General features: G+C 41.0%; 1 protein-coding gene across 1 annotated transcript in view; it reads right to left on the bottom strand.

The window, feature by feature from the left end:
* Window positions 1-343: 343 nt before the first annotated feature.
* ikzf2 (IKAROS family zinc finger 2) overlaps window positions 344-16,918 on the bottom strand; it is a 91,135-nt gene continuing 74,560 nt past the window's right edge. The window contains exons 6-8 of the mRNA XM_063005732.1: window positions 8,050-8,187; window positions 5,207-5,338; window positions 344-1,074 (exon numbers count right to left, since the gene is read on the bottom strand). Of these exons, the coding sequence (XP_062861802.1) occupies window positions 344-1,074; window positions 5,207-5,338; window positions 8,050-8,187 (1,001 nt within the window). The remainder of the gene's footprint in view (window positions 1,075-5,206; window positions 5,339-8,049; window positions 8,188-16,918) is intronic.

Raw genomic sequence — 16,918 nt, 5'->3', positions numbered from 1 at the left:
CGACGGCGGGATCAGACACGAACACGTAAAAACAGAAACCTTCATGATTTCAGGTCGAGTAGCTGCTCTGGTTTCAACTGTGCAGGAAAAAACGTCCAAAATAATAAAATAAAAATAAAATTCACATCAGGAACATGTGGGCACCCTCTCCCCAAATACACAACCTTCAATAAAAGTTCCAAAAAATAGAGAAGAAAATAAACAGCCGGACTTTAACCTTCATATTTCCGCGATATCGCTGCCAGCGTGATGCCACGCCACATCCGGGACCTGTAAGATGTTTCCACGATGCCCACGATCCCGGGTTCCGCCTGCACGGGTGCCATCTATCTCCAAACCGCCCTCAGCGGAACGTGTGCACCCCGCGGACGATGTGTGAGGAGAACTCGTAGCGGTCTTTACAGCAGTGCCCGCAGATGTTGCACTCCAGCGGGTCTCTGTAACCGTGGCAACCCATGTGGATGGTGTACATCACGTGGTCCAGGAAGATCACGCGGCAGTGCTCGCACTGGAACACCCGCACCTCGTTCCCTTCGTGGCCGAACACCCGGATCTCGTCCCTGACGCCGGGCGGACGCGCCCCCTCCGGCCTGGAGCCGGGTCCGGACCCGTGGGGCGGTTTGTCTCGCGGGCTGCTCCGGGTGGAGTCGGCCGATTCCTGGCCGCTGTTGCTGGGCGAGCGGTTCCCGCGCCCGTTCTGGCCCTCGCCCCGCATCCCCACGTGCGGGTTCTTGGGGCGCACCAGGGAGACGGCGCCGTTGGTGTGGACGGAGAATTCGGCCTGCTGGGGCGGAAGGTGGGGCAGGTGGAGGGAATCACGGCTGCTCGGGCGGTTCAGACGAGGACCCAGGGGATAGACGGAATGGAAGAGCGGGTTGACCATGGGCACCACTTCGGGCATGGCGAGGGACGGGTGGGTCACGATGGGGCGCAGGGATTCGCCACCCATGTAGGTGATGGCGTTGCTGAGAGCCTGGTCGATCATGTGAGCCTGGATCATCTCGGCTTCCTTCTCGTACTTCAGACTCACGTCGTAGTTCAGCTCGGGGTAGGAGAAGCGCATCATCTTCTCTCCTGCACAACAGCACATTTATTTTATTCATTATTATTTATTTATTTTATTTTTATACATTTATTTTATTTATTTATTTTTGAGCCACTGTTGAGCTCTCGAGGAAAAACCTACATCTAAACATCTTCCGCATTTAGCAGACGCTTTTATCCAAAGTGACTTACAGTACTGTGACATTATACAGTCTGAGCAATTGAGGGTTAAGGGCCTTGCTTAAGGGCCCAACAGTGACAACATGGCAGTGGTGAGACTTGAACCAGCAACCTTTCGATTACTAGTCCAGTACCTTAACCACTAGGCGACAACTGTCCATAACTTTAACCCTAACACCATCAGATCAGACGATAGCTACAGTATGTATTACAGGTTTAATCAGTCATCAATCAATCATATAAAAGAAATGATGTGCTAACAGTTTAGGGAAGGCCCTTTCCTGCTCCTGCTTTATACAGACACACACAGCACAGAGCCCTGAGCTCAGCTCCACTCAACAGCTCTGGAATGAACCGGAACATCAACTGATCCATCAAATTCACTCATCTTTAGACTTCAATGGACGTGGCACAAATTCCCATACACGAGAAGCTTCTCAGCAGAGCGGCTCTTGTTCTGTTGTTCTAGATGAATAGATCACACTGACGTCACTCTGTTTTAATACCTCCAACAAGCTCACAGTCGGGCGTCCGAATATTTTTGGCCATAATTACTGGAAGATTCTATTATACTAGCGGGTTATTATTATTATTATTATTATTATTATTTTAATTATTATTATTATTATTATTTTTATTATTTTAATTATTATTATTATTATTACTATTTTTATTATTAGTAGTAGTAGTAGTACTATTTTTATTATTAGTAGTAGTAGTATTATTACTATTTTTATTATTATTATTTTTATTATTATTATTATTATTATTATTCATTATTATTATTCATTTTTTTATGTTTTTAAATTTATGTTTTTTTTGTTTTGATTCACAACAAAAAATTTAACTTCATGAGAACCTCAACCTGCACTGCCTGATTATAAAATAATAATAATAATAATAACACACTTAAAAAAAGGGTGGAGGCTGTTAGTGCTGCAAATGTGAGAATGTTTACATATTAATCATCATGGTTTTGGGATAAGATATCCAAGAAGATCAAGCCAGGCGATATAGTGTAAATTTTAAACAGCCAATCAAGAATAAAAAAGGTTTAAATGTGTAAATCTAGAAAATAAAAGATTTTTTCAGTAAAATACTGATGTATATATTTAATACTATGTGTAATATTTAATAAACGTCAACAAGCATAAAGAGCTACTTCGAAAATTCCACTTTTTTAACTAAATGGGCACAAATTCCAACAGACACACTTTTAAAAAAGGGTGGAGACAGTTAGTGCTGCAGATCTGAGGCTGTATACATATTAATCATCATTTAGTGTAGATTTTAAACAACCAATCAGGAGTGAAAAAAGGTTTTAAATGTGTAAATACAGCAAATAAAAGTTTCTTTTTTTAGTAAAATGATGTTTATATTTAACACGTTGACTGATAGTTAATGAACATTATATATATCATGAACGTTAACATGCATAAACAGCTAGGCCAAAAATTTTGCTTTTTTAAACTAAATGGGCACAAATTCCAACAGACACACTAATAAAAAAAGAGTGGAGGCTGTTAGTGCTGCAGATCTGAGGCTGTATACATGCTAATCATCATGGTTTTGTGATAAGACGTCCAAGAAGATCAAGATCAAGTCTGGTCTTCTAAACCTACTTGGTGATATTGTGTAGGGCAGCTGTAGCCTAGCGGTTAGGGAACACTGGTTCAAGCCCCATCACTGCCAGACTGCTGCTGTTGGGCCCTTAAACAAGGCCCTTAACCCTCAATTGCTCAGATAATATAGTCACAGAACTAATGCAGATTCTTGTAAAATATTTAGTGTTTATAATAATAATATAATAATAATAAAATGTTATTTGTGATGTTAGTGTGTTTTTCTGAAGAGAACGGAGCTGGAAAGCCCCGTATGAGGATCCGGGTGAGAGATTTTAACCCCTGCAGAGCGTGGATGTGGTGAGACGCTGCACTTCGCTCGATTAAAGTAAATGTTCGAGTTACAGGTGTGAACAAACCACAGCGAGGAAAAACAAAACAACCGAAAATAAAGAGTTTATTAGTGAATCGACTCTCTCTCACTTTCCTGCAGAGTCTGGATCGAGCAAACACCTCGAAACCACACGGCACCTAAACAACGTGATACACCAGGATCATGTGTGTGTGTGTGTGTGTGTGTGTGTGTGTGTGTGTGTGTGTGTGTTCGCTGCTGAATTACTGCAAATGAATACAGGAAATTCAATTTATTTTATCTTCCTTCAGCTGGATGTGACGGGTGAGAAACGTACATCTCTGTGGTCGAGGAGCTTATAAACGTCAACAAGCATAAACTGCTTTTTTTTTTACTAAATAAATACACATTTCAACAGACACACGTATAAGGAAGAGTGGAGGCTGTTAGTGCTGCAGATGTGAGGCTGTTTACATGTTAATCATCATGGTTTTGTAATAAGATGTCCAAGAAGATCAAGTCAGGTCTTCTAAACCTATTTGATTATAAAGTGTAGATTTCAAACAACCAATTGAGAGTAACAAATGTTTATAAATTTAAATCTATAGAAAATAAAATTCTTTTTTAAATAAAATACTGATTTATATATTTAACACAGTGGTTAATAAACGTCAACTAGCATAAACGTCTACGCCAAAAGTTCCACTTTTTTTTACTAAATGAGCACAAATTCCAACAAACACACTTATAAAAAAGGGTGGAGGCTGTTAGTGCTGCAAGTAGGAGGCTGTGTACATATTAATCATCATGGTTTTCCTATTAAGACCTCCAAGAAGATCAAGTCTGGTCTTCAAAAGCTAAACTAAACTAAACATTCTGCCATAATGTGTAGATTTCAAACGGCTACACCAAAAATTCCCTATTTTTTTAACTAAATGGGCACAAATTCCAACAGACACACTTATAAGGAAGAGTGGAGGCTGTTAGTGCTGCAGATGTGAGGCTGTTTACATGTTAATCATCATGGTTTTGTGATAGGACGACCAAGAAGATCAAGATCAGGTCTTCTAAACCTATTTGGTTATAAAGTGTAGATTTCAAACAACCAATCGAGACTAACGGATGTTTATAAATTGAAATGTATAGAAAATAAGATAATTTTTTAAATAAACTACTGATGTATATATTCAACACAGTGGTAAATATTTAATAAACATCATTAAGCATAAATGGCTACCAGAACAGAATAGAACAGACCCTGCAGGTCACAGATCTCGATCCTTCACCAACGTTGTCGTTGCATATGTCGCACTTACAGCTCGGATCATTGCTTGGAGGGAAAATAAAAACCTTACATCGTTACGTCCCCTCGTAATTTACTGCATGTGTGTTTTCGTGACCAAACCTAGTCTAGAGACCAAACGGACTTGTCGGCGCCTCCACGTGGTGAAAGATATAATGTGCGACCCCTATACTGCCGATCGGTCGGAATTAGAAGTTTAGCATTTAGTTGGCGTTATTTCAAGCTAATTAACCACTTCATTGCAAATGTGGTTAATAATTCTGGAACCAGCTTTCATCACCCTACACCCCAGAGAAGAGGGCGTGTCTAAATTCTTAACTCCCTTAAAATGCTCCTACTGAGGCGCCTTAATTCTGAGTGATGATCTGACTGAATGACGAGGGAGCGTCCGACGCCTCCTCAGCGCTGAAGATCAATCCCAGCACGACTTTTCTCACCAAAAACTACAAATGTGGCGGACGAATCAATGCAGAGCAACCAACAGAGTTCCTTTCACATGTAAATAAACTCTCGCTGATATTTAATCTGTATAAAGGTGTCGGCGTAATCTCTATTTTAATAGAGCGTCTAAATAACCTGATGATGAGCTCCATGTGTTATTAGAATCCTCTCTACTGAGGCAGCTGATCAGGTAGGTGGTGGGAGCAGGGCGGGTCACCAGGTTTTAGGACAGACTCTGTCAGTCCTGCCTTAAAGATCCAGTATTTGTGGATAAACTTAGCAGGCAGTTTAACCTCCGTCTGATTATGTGTGATTATAACTCACCCACAAACTTTTGAGGAGTGGTGCTCTTCCTCTTGGCCACGCTGGCTTGGAGTCTCTCGATGACGGGCGGCCGTTCGAAGGGCACCATGCAGGGTATGTCCGCCAGGGGGCGCTGCTCTTTAGGAACCTCTGCTGTAAGGAAAGATAAACGGGTGATGAACCAGGTATTCAGGAAAAGCTTAGTGTTAATGTTAGGATGTGTTGAGACGCGCATTAGGCATTGAGAAAATCCAGCAGCTTAAGAACGAGCATTTAAATCAGAACTGCTGGGATTTGGGGTATTTTTATCTCACGCAGTGCAAACAGTCATCAGGTGATTTGGGCGAGGCTGTGCACCACTACTGAGTGATAATAATCAACGTACCACCATAAAGTTACATTATAGTGCAGTATAGGGAACTTCAGTGCCCACTTTTACCAGTGGGGGGTCTTCAACCAAACTGAACAATATATGATAGATGGATGATGGATGATGGATGGATGATAGATGGATGATGGATGATGGATGGATGATGAATGAATGGATGTTGGATGGATGGATGGATGATGGATGGATGATAGATGGATGATGGATGGATGATGAATGGATGGATGATGGATGGATGATGAATGGATGATGGATGGATGATAGATGGATGATGGATGATGGATGGATGATGAATGGATGATGGATGGATGGATGATGGATGGATGATAGATGGATGATGGATGATAGATGGATGAATGGATGGATGATGGATGGATGAATGGATGGATGATAGATGGATGATGGATGATGGATGGATGATGAATGGATGATGGATGGATGATAGATGGATGATGGATGATGGATGGATGATGAATGAATGGATGTTGGATGGATGGATGGATGATGGATGGATGATAGATGGATGATGGATGGATGATGAATGGATGGATGATGGATGGATGATGAATGGATGATGGATGGATGATAGATGGATGATGGATGATGGATGGATGATGAATGGATGATGGATGGATGGATGATGGATGGATGATAGATGGATGATGGATGATAGATGGATGAATGGATGGATGATGGATGGATGAATGGATGGATGATAGATGGATGATGGATGAATGGATGTTGGATGGATGATAGATGGATGATGGATGAATGGATGGATGATAGATGGATGATGGATGAATGGATGTTGGATGGATGATGGATGATAGATGGATGAATGGATGGATGAATGATGGATGTTGGATGGATGATGGATGGATGATGGATGATAGATGGATGAATGGATGGATGAATGATGATGGATGAATGGATGTTGGATGGATGATGGATGATAGATGGATGAATGGATGGATGAATGATGGATGTTGGATGGATGATGGATGGATGATGGATGGATGAATGATGGATGGATGATGGATGGATGAATGATGGATGGATGATGGATGTTGGATGGATGATAGATGGATGATAGATGGATGATGGATGATAGATGGATGAATGGATGGATGATGGATGGATGAATGGATGGATGATAGATGGATGATGGATGAATGGATGTTGGATGGATGATAGATGGATGATGGATGATAGATGGATGAATGGATGGATGATGGATGGATGAATGATGGATGATGGACGGATGATGGATGAATGGATGTTGGATGGATAATAGATGGATGATGGGTGATAGATGGATGAATGGATGGATGATGGATGTTGGATGGATGATGGATGGATGTATGGATGGATGGATGATAGATGATGGATGGATGATGGATGAACGGATGGATGGATGATAGATGATGGATGGATGATGGATGAACGGATGGATGATAGATGATGGATGAATGGATGGATGATGGATGTTGGATGGATGATGGATGGATGGATGATGGATGATAGATGGATGAATGGATGGATGGATGAATGATGGATGATGGATGGATGATGGATGAATGGATGTTGGATGGATGATAGATGATGGATGATAGATGGATGAATGGATGGATGGATGGATGAATGATGGATGTTGGATGGATGATGGATGGATGGATGGATGATGGATGGATGGATGATGGATGGATGGATGAATGATGATGGATGGATGATGGATGGATGAATGATGGATGATGGATGGATGATGGATGAATGGATGTTGGATGGATGATAGATGGATGATGGATGATAGATGGATGAATGGATGGATGAATGGATGGATGATAGATGGATGATGGATGATGAATGTTGGATGGATGATGGATGGATGGATGATGGATGAATGGATGTTGGATGGATGATAGATGGATGATGGATGATAGATGGATGAATGGATGGATGAATGGATGGATGATAGATGGATGATGAATGATAGATGGATGATGGATGATGGATAGATGATGAATGATGGATGATGGACGGATGATGGATGAATGGATGTTGGATGGATAATAGATGAATGATGGATGATAGATGGATGAATGGATGGATGATGGATGATGGATGGATGATGGATGGATGAATGATGGATGATGGACGAATGATGGATGATGGACGAATGATGGATGAATGGATGTTGGATGGATAATAGATGAATGATGGATGATAGATGGATGAATGGATGGATGATGGATGATGGATGGATGAATGATGGATGATGGACGGATGATGGATGTTGGATGGATAATAGATGGATGATGGATGATAGATGGATGATGGATGGATGATGGATGTTGGATGGATGATGGATGGATGTATGGATGGATGATAGATGGATGATGGATGGATGATGGATGGATGAATGGATGGATGATAGATGGATGATGGATGGATGATGAATGGATCGTAACACACTAACCTGTGTATGGACCAGCGTTGGAGACGGCGCCCATGCCGACGCTCTGTAGGTAATTATGGCACCTCTCTTTGTGCTCCTCCAATGAGGTGCGCTGCTTGTAGCTCCGCCCACAGTAGTTACACTTGTGTGGTTTACCCACTAGAAGAGAAAGAGAAGATCAAAGCACTGAATCAGAGCGAATAGTAAAACAGCGACTGTAAACATCGGAGTCTGGGTTTCGCTCCGTCAGCGCGTACCCGAAATAGTGGGCACTCTCCAATGATGTAACCAGATGGGTCAGCAGAAAAGAAAGTAATGCTCATGGTGGAATAATCATCCCACACACACACACACACACACACACACACACACACACACACACACACGGTGTGAATGACGAGGCCTCCATCAGGTTGGCGTGAAAAGTACATGCTCGTGTAGTGAGCTGTCATACACCCAGGCGTAAAGTAACGAGGAAAATATTCCACGTACTGTGGAACAAATAACACCAATCTGTTAAAGACAGTCCTGTTATTGTGGCAAATACAACCACAACCAGGGGGAGGGGTGATATACTCTGTATGACCAAGAGTCTAGGTGTTACAGCTACGCCTATTACTAACAAGTGTATAATAAATAAATAAATAAAGTACAGCGGAACCTTGCTATTTGAACACAATTCTTTCCAGAATAAATTTTTTCCATAATAATAATAATAATAATAATAATAATAATAAAATAATATAACAAATATTATAATAACTAATAAAGTAAAAACAATAATAATAATACATATTATAATAACTAATACAGTAATAATAATAATAATAATAAAATAATATAACAAATATTATAATAACTAATAAAGTAAAAACAATAATAATAATAATAATAATACATATTATAATAACTAATACAGTAATAATAATAATAATAATAATAATAATAAAATAATATAACAAATATTATAATAACTAACAAAGTAAAAACAATAATAATAATAATAATAATACATATTATAATAACTAATACAGTAATAACAACAACAACAACAACAACAACAACAATAATAATAATAATAATAATAATAATATGGAATTAAATAGCACCTTTCTTATACCCAAGGTAGATAGATAGATAGACAGACAGACAGACAGACAGACAGACAGATAAACACGCAGGGACGAAGAGGAAAGCACTGAGAGAAAATTAAGAGCAGAGACTCAGACGTTGTGGTCATGAGTTCCAGAGTTTGGGTTCAATTCTGACAGTAACTAATCAGAATTTTGGAACGGACAGAAGAGCACCAACAGGAGACCTGAGCGATGGTGCAGGACAGCAGGGGTAAGTGTGCTGGCATCGCACATCAGAGGAAAACCGGACTGGACCGAGCGGCCAGGTATCAGGGTTTCTGAGAAAAGCAGGTTTGCCAACAGAGGAGCTGGCAAGTCTGAAAGGGAAAAACGTTGGTGTATAGAAGAACGTCCACTGGAGCGAATTAATGCTCCCGGTTAAGTGGTTCTAACATGTCAATCATCCGTGCCTCCGTGCTCCATTTGCTGGCCAAAATGGCAACGCAGAAGGACGCGACTCTTAACGCGGATCAGTGCTGAACTCATCTAGCAGCTGCAACTAATTATGTTAATTTCTTTTAATATACTAAAAGTAAGGGCGAATTCTTGGGGCAAATTGCGGCTTTGCTCGACACTCAGCTTGTATCTGTGTTTATCTGGATTCTCCTCCCTGTTTCACTTTTAAACTTGTGTTACAGCTCCAGCTTCTGAGAAATGGTGAGAATCAGAATCAGCTTCTGCCAGAGTCTAAAACGCTTCTGGTTGAAAATAAAGCTTAACGTGGTTTAATGTAGTAAAAGAAGGAGACAGGAGCACTAAACTTCTCTTCATTATTACTGCTCATAAGTTCCTCCACTAATCACATTCCTCACTCGCTGTTTTACTACAGTAAGTCACGCTAAGTTTTGTCGCTTTTACCACGTCATATCAAAGTTTGTCTCATTGGAGGAGCTTTGAAAAGGTCAGCGAACAGCAAACTGGGTCCAAGTTTAATCAGGTGAAGCTTGTGTTGTGGACATTAGCAGTACATCTACAGCTCTCTTAGCTGAACTGAAACCTACAGCACTAAAAACACAAAAACACACTCAGCGTGTAGTAGCGGAAAGAGAAGCTGTGTGAGCAGCAGAAAGGAAGAGAGGGAGGATTTATTTATCTGCTCAGTCAGAGTGGGTGTGATCTGATTCATCATCTCAGTTCCACTGACACCAAGAATCCATTCACACAAACACTAGAGATCCAGCGTGGGCTCACACGGCCGGAGGAGGACGAGGAGGAGGACGAGGAGGAGGATCCGGCGCCTCCTCGTTCCACCGGCTCCGAGCTTCATTCATTATTTTCCCCGGTCGTTCAGTTCATTCATTAACGTGTGAAACCGGCATCTCAGACTCCGACTCCGACTCCAGCGAGGTGAGGTGAGTCAGCCGAAAAATCTTTCCAATTCAGCTGCTCAAGACTCGACTGTGGTCAGCGCCGGGGTGCGAGGAACTTTCGCTATTATTCACCCAGGTACCTGACTCACACAATACGGAACCAGAGAGCTCGACTTCAAGAGCACGTGAGCACCCGTTACCATCAAGCTCACGCCGCTACCTGTAAAGAGCGCCGATTCTGAAACCCCACCGACACATTTCAGGAAGGGTGCAGTGAAGCCGAGAGTAAAAGTGAGACGATGGAGAGACGAGCTGATTCTGTCATCCAGCAGCGTGAGAACTGAGCTGCCTCAGCAGAGAGGGTTCTAATGCCACATGGAGCTCATGAAGCAGATTATTTAGACGCTCTACTTATACAGAGATTATACCAGCTAACGTCTCCCTCCGTGTACCGAAAACACTCGTATAATTACACCTTTATACAGACTAAACATCAATAAGCATTTATTTACATGGGGATAGAACTCCGTTGGTTGCTCCGCACTGATTGCGTGCCGCACTGAATGCTGGGATTGATCTACAGCGCTGAGGAGGCGTCGGACGCTCCCTCGTCATTCAGTCAGATCATCGCTCAGAATTAAGGCGCCTCAGTAGGAGCATTTTAGAGCATTTTAAGCATTTTCATGGCCAGGATTTATCAAACCCCACCACTGCCAGGTTGCCACTGTTGGGCCCTTGAGCGAGGCCCTTAACCCTCAATTGCTCTAACTGTGTACTGTCACAGTACTGTAAGTCGCTTTGAATACAGGCGTCTGCTTTTTTTTTGCAATGAAAATGCAGCCTTTTGAAATATTGTCAATATTAATACAGATACAGCCTTCTAATATAATAAAAATATAAACACTATAATTTATAATATTTCTGTTTTTAAAGTAACTAATGAATAAAATAAGCAAAAATGATTTATATTGGTGAAAAGTAGCATTCTAAGCTACAGTCTCGATTAAATTCTGAAATTTCTATTATACAGGAGTGGTTTCTTTCAAGATGACAGTCACAATATGCAACATACTGCATAAATAATCACCCCCACCATGGTGCTTTAGACATATTGTGATGTCAGAATGGTCACTAATGGTAACCGATCTATAAAATATAGTCTTATATATGAAAGTGACCGATGTAATAAATGTGTAATGTAATAAATACAGTTTTTGACAATTGTAACCTATTAATTGTGCTGAAACCACAAGCAGGTTGTATGGGGATTGTTGACCACGATGTCGGCTACAAAGCAACCCTAATTTAGCTTGTAGCCCTACAAAAAATACAAAACAAACTTTGACATTTAGTAATTTGTTTGATTAATATACATTTAAATATAAATACACTGTACACCGACCACACCATTATGAGCACTGAGAGGTGAAGTGAATGACACTGATTATCTCTTCATCACGGCACATGTTAGTGGTGGGGGGGGGGGGGGGGGTATATCAGGCAGCAGGTGAACATTTTATCCTCAAAGTTGATGTTAGAAGCAGGAAAAATGGGCGAGCGTGAGGATCTGCGGGCCAGATTGTGATGGCTAGACGACTGGGTCAGAGCACCTTGTGGGGTGTGTCCCGTCTGCAGTGCTCAGTATCTATCTAAAGCGCTCCAAGGAAGGAACAGCGGTAAACCGGCGACGGGGTCATGGGAGGCCGAGGCTCACTGATGCACGTGGGGAGCGAAGGCTGGCCCGTGTGGTCCGATATAACAGACGAGCTCCTGTAGCTCAAACTGCTGAAGAATTTCATGCTGGTTCTGATAGAAAGGTGTCAGAATACACAGAGCAGCACAAAAAGGGGACCAACACAATATAATGGTCATAATGTTATGCCTGATCGGTGTATCAGTGAATATGTTGCAAGCTTTCGATTTATTTATTTAATTTCAAATGAACAACGGACAGCCGCTTTGTTCAGCGATCAGCCTGAGCAGAGCAACATCAAGCATCTCCACCATTAAGAAGCGTCAGGAAACAATAAAGAAGTAAAACTAAAGTGCAGCTTTTATTGTATTGTTATTGATGTGTAACTGTTTGTAATTGTATTTCAGTGTGTTTATATTATATTTGTGTTATTTTCAGTGTTTAAGTGTCAAAAACAACCTCATTATTTTACATGAGACTAAAATATCTGCAGCTCCACGGGACCATGGACGCATTAACAGATTCTCCAAACATCCTTATGGGGGAAAATACCTCAAAACTCAACGTCTAGTTTAAAGGTAGCGCTGTGTATAAATTGTCACTCTGACACAACTGGTAAATAAATCAATAAATTAATGAGAGAAGCTCTGAGTGATTCTTCTGTAAATATAAGAGTACTGTTATGATGATTGTATATGATGTATAATGTGTGTTATGATAGTAAAGATGAGTAAATCCGGATATGACACATGAAACCTGAACTACATAATAACATGATGAAGACGATACTCATCTCAGCTCGTGTCACTTTCAGTATGTCTACAAAATTCTGCCACTTTTAATGGTTACAGTAAATCTAACATGGCGGCGCGAGGCCACCTCACCTCAGAGGAGATTCCAAAAATCTAAATATATGGAAATATGAACCTACAGAAACCCCGCGGTCTGGTCCAGTGAAGCGGGACGGCACCTGCACGCCCAGCGTCAGGACACGGACGGATGACGTTCTGACACGCAGCCGAACGCCGGCGCTGGACGAGCCAGAAAAATCCCTGCATCAGCGTCTATTTTAGAAATGCAAATGCATCCAGCGTTGCATTAAAGCCCACTTAACCGCATCAGATCGGCTCGAAAACAGGAAATCAGCAGATGAAGATGACATTTTACTTCAAGAGCAGGAGGCCTCACGAGCGCAGCTCAATAGTACAGTCCTACATACGGTTATAACCTCCGCGAATACACAAACACACACACACACACACACACACACACACGTGCAAAATTATTCCATCAGCACAAAAAACACCTATGGTTCTTCAACCGCCTGAATTCCAAAAGCCTCAACGATTCAAACAAAACAATTATAGAGATACCTTGTAACTCAACGTTCCCTAAACTCTCAAGTCGAAGGTTTGTTCAGCGCTCTGCTTGATCGGTAAACCCTCACCAGCGTGTGAATCTGATCTGAATCTGCATCAGTGTGGAATAAGCGTCAGATCCAGGGTTACAGCTCCACATGTATCTGTGTTTATCTGGATTCTCCTCCCTGTTTCACTTTTAAACTTGTGTTACAGCTCCAGCTTCTGAGAAATGGTGAGAATCAGAATCAGCTTCTCCCAGAGTCTAAAACGCTTCTGGTTGAAAATAAAGCTTAACGTGGTTTAATGTAGTAAAAGAAGGAGACAGGAGCACTAAACTTCTCTTCATTATTACTGCTCATAAGTTCCTCCACTAATCACATTCCTCACTCGCTGTTTTACTACAATAAGTCACGCTAAGCTTTGTGCACCGCCGTCACACTTCATAGGAAATAACGGCACAGCGGCGCAGAAGCAGTTTTGTCACTTCTCGTGTGAATGCGCCGGTGCTGAAGGGAGTATTCCAACATCAAGCATCTCCAGCATTAAGAAGCGTCAGGAAACAATAAAGAAGTAAAACTAAAGTGCAGCTTTTATTGTATTTTTATTGATGTGTAACTGTTAGTAATTGTATTTCAGTGTGTTTATATTATATTCGTGTTATTTTCAGTGTTTAAGTGTCAAAAACAACCTCATTATTTTACATGAGACTAAAATATCTGCAGCTCCACGGGACCATGGACGCATTAACAGGTTCTCCAAACATCCTTATGGGGAAAAATACCTCAAAACTCAACGTCTTTCAAACTCAACCAGAACCGACTGACGTCCAGTTACAAGGTACCACTGTATCTGACAAGACAAATATGCTAAATTATTTGTAGCATTTATGGATCCTCTTTTTTGGAGTTTGTTTAATAAATTATCTTTTGTTTGTACTTTTGTCTGTTAATTGAAGACTTAATTAAAGAATTTAATTAATAAAATGACATTCGTGATTGCATGTTACATTTTTAAGGGTTTGTACATGGAACAGCAGCCTTTTGGTTGGTAAAAACTAAAAAAATTTGATTTTATTCTAATAAAAAAGTCATACTCCTTTGATATACTCAAATAAATAAATAAATAAATAAATAAATAAATAAATAAATAAATAAATAAATAAATAAATAAAAATAATAAAAAATACATAGAATAACAAAAAATTAAAATAAATAAATACATAAAAATAAATACATAAAAATAAATGAATAAATAAATGAATAAATAAATTAATAAATAAATAAAATTAAATAAATAAAAAAAAATTCATTAAATAGAAAAAACAAAAATTAACTAAGTAAATAAATAAATAAATAAATTAATTAATTAATTATTCCTCATTTTGCTTTACTGCGTTTGAAAGGCGGTTAGACCGGCCGAGGTTCCTCATATTCTGATCAGACGTAGGCGGTGCGAGGCTAGCGAGGGAGGACAGGACAGAAGCTTCTGTAGTTTCCTTTCCTGCCTGAAACGCTGATGCTAATCACGGCGGGTAAAGTGAGACGCCGCTGCGTGACAAAGAAAATCCTGGCGCGCGTCTGTACGTGACTCATAAATAAATTCTGCACTATCAGGCAGGTTTAGCAAGTGGGCTAACATGTGTAAAGCTAACCCACGATTCCTGGATCAAACACGGTCACCTGGTCGTGTTTTACATGTGTGATTGTTATTGTAACGATCAAGAAATTAATTATTTGTTATTGTTTTTGTTCGTGCTCCATGGCGATGTGCTGATTCGTTTCCTAATGCGACGAGTACAGAAGTGTGACGAAACCCTGACATATTAAATGTCTGGCCTAGAAAAGACGCGCTATCCCAGGTGCTGCGAGAGATTAGCGAAAACAGGAAATGAGAAAAAAAAATACAAAGAAAAGCAGCAAAACATGATCAGAGCGACTAGAGAGTCCTGCTGTCCCAGAGCGAGAGTTAACCCACACTGATCCAGATATAAATAATAATAATAATAATAATAATAATAATAATAATAATAATAATAATAATAATAATAATAATAATACTGCTGAGATTTGGGAATACAGGGTTCAAATCTCAGTGGTGCTATCAGCCTTTCAGGCATCAGGGGTGGTGGTGGCTCAAACAGTCTAGACATTGTTAGGTGCACTTGTCAGCGCACTCTCAGTGCAGGTCACAAGCCCGGATAGAAATAAGAGGGTTGCATCAGAAAAAAAAAATCCTTTGGGTTTTTAATTACTACTATTTAATTATCAGTTTAGGTTCATGTGCTCCACTTACCATATAGAAGCACTTTGTAGTTCTACAATTACTGACTGTAGTCCATCTGTTTCTCTACATGCTTTGTTAGCTCCTTTCATGCTGTTCTTCAATGGTCAGGACCCCCACAGGACCCCCACAGAGCAGGTATTATTTAGGTGGTGGATCATTCTCAGCACTGCAGTGACACTGACATGGTGCTGGTGTGTTAGTGTGTGTTGTGCTGGTATGAGTGGATCAGACACAGCAGTGCTGCTGGAGGTTTTAAACACCTCAGTGTCACTGCTGGACTGAGAATCGTTCACCGACCAAAAACATCCAGCCGACAGCGCCCCGTGGGCAGCATCCTGTGACCACTGATGAAGGTCTAGAAGATGAGCGACTCAAACAGCAGCAATAGATGAGCGATCGTCTCTGACTTTACATCTACAAGGTGGACCGACTAGGTAGGAGTGTCTAATAGAGTGGACAGTGAGTGGACACGGTGTTTAAAACTCCAGCAGCGCCGCTGTGTCTGATCCACTCATACCAGCACAACACACACTAACACACCAGCACCATGTCAGTGTCACTGCAGTGCTGAGAATCATCCACCACCTAAATAATACCTGCTCTGTGGGGGTCCTGTGGGGGTCCTGACCATTGAAGAACAGGGTGAAAGGGGGGTAACAAAGCATGTAGAGAAACAGATGGACTACAGTCAGTAATTGTAGAACTACAAAGTGCTTCTATATGGTAAGTGGAGCTGATAAAATGGACAGTGAGTGTAGAAAAATGTTATGGCTGATCGGTGTATATAGGAATTGTACAATGATGGGAGGCACAATAGTGAGGAAATGAGAAAGGAAAAAGTGTGCAAAAGTACAAGAGAAAGAGAGAGAGAGAGAGTGTGTGTGTGTGTGTGTGTGTGTGTGAGAGAGAGAGATGAAGCGAGTGTTTCCTTTCTAGGTTCGCTAACATGCTGCAGGAAGACGAATGTCCTAAACACGCTAACCGCAGCGCTCATCACAGTGAATATAAAAGTCATTTAGAGTGGACACGATTCTGCGGAACAGGAACACGCCGCTCAGACGCCACCCAGCACCACAGGGTTCACGAAGGACACGTGTAACTGTACCGTAG

Source organism: Trichomycterus rosablanca, chromosome 12, assembly GCF_030014385.1.
Source record: "Trichomycterus rosablanca isolate fTriRos1 chromosome 12, fTriRos1.hap1, whole genome shotgun sequence".
Classification (NCBI taxonomy): domain Eukaryota; kingdom Metazoa; phylum Chordata; class Actinopteri; order Siluriformes; family Trichomycteridae; genus Trichomycterus; species Trichomycterus rosablanca.
This window is presented reverse-complemented; position numbering and strand designations above follow the sequence as displayed.